General features: G+C 41.7%; 1 protein-coding gene across 1 annotated transcript; it reads left to right on the top strand.

Moving 5' to 3' along the window:
• The first annotated feature begins 180 nt into the window (after positions 1-180).
• On the top strand, positions 181-3383 carry LOC106942817 (leucine-rich repeat extensin-like protein 3). Its single transcript, XM_015026153.1, has 2 exons — positions 181-1095; positions 1599-3383. The coding sequence occupies exon 2, from the start codon at positions 1605-1607 to the stop codon at positions 2820-2822; it is 1218 nt and encodes a 405-aa protein (XP_014881639.1). The 5' UTR covers positions 181-1095; positions 1599-1604; the 3' UTR covers positions 2823-3383.
• The last annotated feature ends 228 nt before the right edge of the window (positions 3384-3611 follow it).

The following is a 3611-nucleotide window of genomic DNA, read 5'->3' as shown; positions in this document are numbered from 1 at the left end:
TCACATTATAGACTCAAGAAATTGTAACAGCAGCTGCGCAGGGGGCGGGAGGGCCCACTCTAATTTTTTGTCATGAGGCCTAAGATTCCTGGCAGCGCCCCTGGCATGTTGGAGTAGCTCTGTTACATTATGTCCAATTTATTCAACAGCTGTTTGCAAAACTTTTGCACAGAGAAAAAACATCAATTAGAAAGATTTATTAGACTGTGTTCTTTTTTGGCGCTCAGGCCCGGCTGAAGAAGTTCGTGCTGAGCATCATCAAGCGATTTGATGATCGGCTCAGGCCGGAGCTCAGGGTAGTCTTCTCCCCCAGGTCCGGACACTGGTGGTGGAGAAGAGCCTAGGAAGGAGGGAACACGGAGGTGCTCATCCGGATGGAGGTAGAGATGGGGAGGAGGTGGGTCAAAGCGCGGCTGAAAGGCTGGAGACCCCATCTTTGTTGGTGCTTTTGAAGGAACTCTTGTGTGGTGATTGGCTTGAGTGGCTTGCGCTCCGGTGCTTGTGATAATGGAAGAGGCCGGCGAGTAGATTGGAGTCTTCCCAGCTTGAATTTACACTTTAAAGCTTCCATTTCAAGGATAAATTATAATACAAGAAGTCACCAAAAGTACTTACATAATATCCCAAGTCTGCCTGCCTATATGTGTGTTTCAATATGAATTTATGCACATTATTGAGTGCAATTGGGTGAATTTGTAAAGCACTTCTCATAGGTCAGTATGAATGACTAGAACAAAAACATTCAGAACAAAATCCTTAGCAAAGAGGGATTTGAGGTCAACTTCACAAGCAACCTTCTGTTGCCAAAAAGTGTTTTCCTTAAAAGTTGAATTATGGAAGAACTACTTTTTGTGTTTTACATTAAAACAATTGGAGATATGGCTTAATATATGCAATCTCTATTGACATCAGTCATGTTCAATGCTGTTACTCTTACGTTTATCCTTTCCTTCACATTACAAAACTACATGTATCCCCATGTGTTTTATTGTTTTATTTTGATCTTTGGACAGGTGACCTGCTCAGGGTGTGCCCTGCCTCTCACCCACCGCTGCAGACAAGCAGCACCCCTCCATAGCCCAGCAAAATAAGTAGGTAAAGAGAATCAGTGGATGGATAAGTGTTGAATTTTTGTGTATCCACTTTTCAGTGGAGTCTTGTTGTACCTGTTGCCTTATGTAAATATGTCATGCGTTGACGTCAACTACCAAATTTGCCTTGGGTTATAATCTGGTATATTTACAAGTGATGTCTGTGTTTTTATTAATATATTTTAAAGTATCTATATCTGAATCTCATTTGTCAATACAAGTTTATAAAAAAAATAAACTAAAGAAAAATAAAGCTTTTTAAGTCTGAACCAATTTTTATACCTTCAATGTTGGAGAGCAATTTATCCTGAACATATGACTTCACAATCCATGTAATGAAATTTGATTGGACTATGGTCAAGGTTATTTGGCTAAGCTGCATACCAAACTGCCAGTTGACTGCTATCTAGTTTGTTTCTCCCCAGTTTATTTAACTAGCAAGTTATAAACTACATCTTAAGTTATGACATAATTACATCTATGCCTGTTGTCTGTCTGTCTTAACAGGAAATAATGGACACTCTAGAACGTATCTTTGGCCTATGCACAGCCATCTACCATAGGGCTGATAATGCGAAGGCCAACAAAAATCGCTGTCAACGAATCGCCCAAAGAGTTCGAACCCTGGAGAGACTTGTTAAAGCCATTAAAGAAAAGGGACATGGTCAAATCTCTTCTACAGTTCAACAAGCTCTGGATGAACTCTGCATTACACTGGTGTCTGCAGAGCAACTAATGACAAAATTCCACAAATCCAATTCTATTGAAGGCTTCATTAAGGCTGGCTCTAATGAGGATAAGTTTAGTAAGATGAATGATAAACTAGATGATAATTTCCAGGTCCTGTCAGGAGCACTGCAGATTGAGCAGAGGGATATGCTAATTTCACTCTGCTCAAGCAAAGAGAGTGTTAACGAAGGTAATGGCCCTGCACAGACATCTCCAATGCCATTCCCAATGCCAGAGCCCTGGCATGCAACATCAGTGTTTTCCCCTGTTGGTCAGCCACATCCTGCAGTACCAATATCTCCTCCGTCACCACCATTCAGCCCCACAGCACCTTATCCTCTCCAAACACCACAGTTCAGACACACAGCACCTTATCCTCTCCAAGCACCGCAATTCAGAACCACAGCACCTTTGCCTCCCGAAACACAACAATTCAGACCTCCAGCACCTTTGCCTCCCCAAACACAACAATTCAGACCTCCAGTACCTTTGCCTCCCCAAACACAACAATACAGATCTCCAATACCTTTGCCTCCCCAAACACCACAGTTCAGACCTCCAGCACCTTTGCCTCCCCAGACACCACAGTTCAGGCCTCCAGCACCTCTGCCTTCCCAGACACCACAGTTCAGACCTCCAATACCTTTGCCTCCCCAAACACAACAATACAGACCTCCAACACCTTTGCCTCCCCAGACACCACAGTTCAGGCCTCCAGCACCTCTGCCTTTCCCAACACCATCTTTCATACCCACAACACCCACTGTTCCTCCTGCCATTCAAAGGTCTAACCCTACAACTGCTGTGCCAGCCCCACGCATCCACCCCCCCATGTCAGGGTACATCTCTACGGTCCCTCACCTTTTCCCTGCTTCAGTTCCAGCCCAGCTCCTTAACCCTGGCAATGTTGCATCAATGTCTGGCTCTACTGTAATGAACATTACTGTACAAAACACCACAGTTGTGACACATTATCCAGTCAACAACCTTGGTTTTCAGTAATTTGCAGTCCAAAATACTAAATGGACACAACTTGCATATCAGCCCCTTGATGCACTTTTACAGAGTTACACTTATGTTCACATTTACACATTCATGCACAGAATCGGTTGATAACTTGAATTTAAGTGTCTTGCCTCTGTTATATCAAAGCGGCAGTGTTATGTAAAATTAACTATTTTTAGCTTTACATCACATTATAATGTTTTTTAATGTTATTTTCTCCTAAAAAAAATACTTGGAGTGTTGCCTTGATTCTTTCATTCATGTTTGAGAAATCCTTTAGTCTCTCGTGGCAACCATTTAGTGGTGCAAAACGCCTGTTGGTGAAGTTGGTAGCACCGTCTTCGAGAAGCAGCTCCTCCTAGGAGCTTCAGTTTCCAAGCTTCTGATCTTCTGCCTCACAGAGCAACCCTCCCTCTCCCATTCTATGTAGTTCTGGATATAATCTAACAAACTCAACCTAGTAGAAATAACTTTTTAACTCTATTAGTTGATGCATTATATGTCTATATTCTATTGTCTTTTCCAGATAATTTACTGATTTTATTATCATTATTATTATTACTATTCAATTATTTTAATTTCTTAATCCTCTGATGATGTCAGTGTTATTTTGTAACATAACCATAACCATGTATCATCTGATTGGTATAACAGTTGCTGTTATTTCTTTGTAAAATTATTCAGAGTTTCCACTTTTAAAACTGATTTTTGGGCATTGTCATGCTGATTTTTAGGTGTGGCTGAGATTTAGTGTATAAAAAGGGGCGTGTGCATCGGCTCGCGGCG

Source organism: Poecilia latipinna, unplaced genomic scaffold (genome assembly GCF_001443285.1).
Source record: "Poecilia latipinna isolate Pla-1442-1.1 unplaced genomic scaffold, P_latipinna-1.0 Scaffold4577, whole genome shotgun sequence".
Lineage (NCBI taxonomy): Eukaryota > Metazoa > Chordata > Actinopteri > Cyprinodontiformes > Poeciliidae > Poecilia > Poecilia latipinna.
This window is presented reverse-complemented; position numbering and strand designations above follow the sequence as displayed.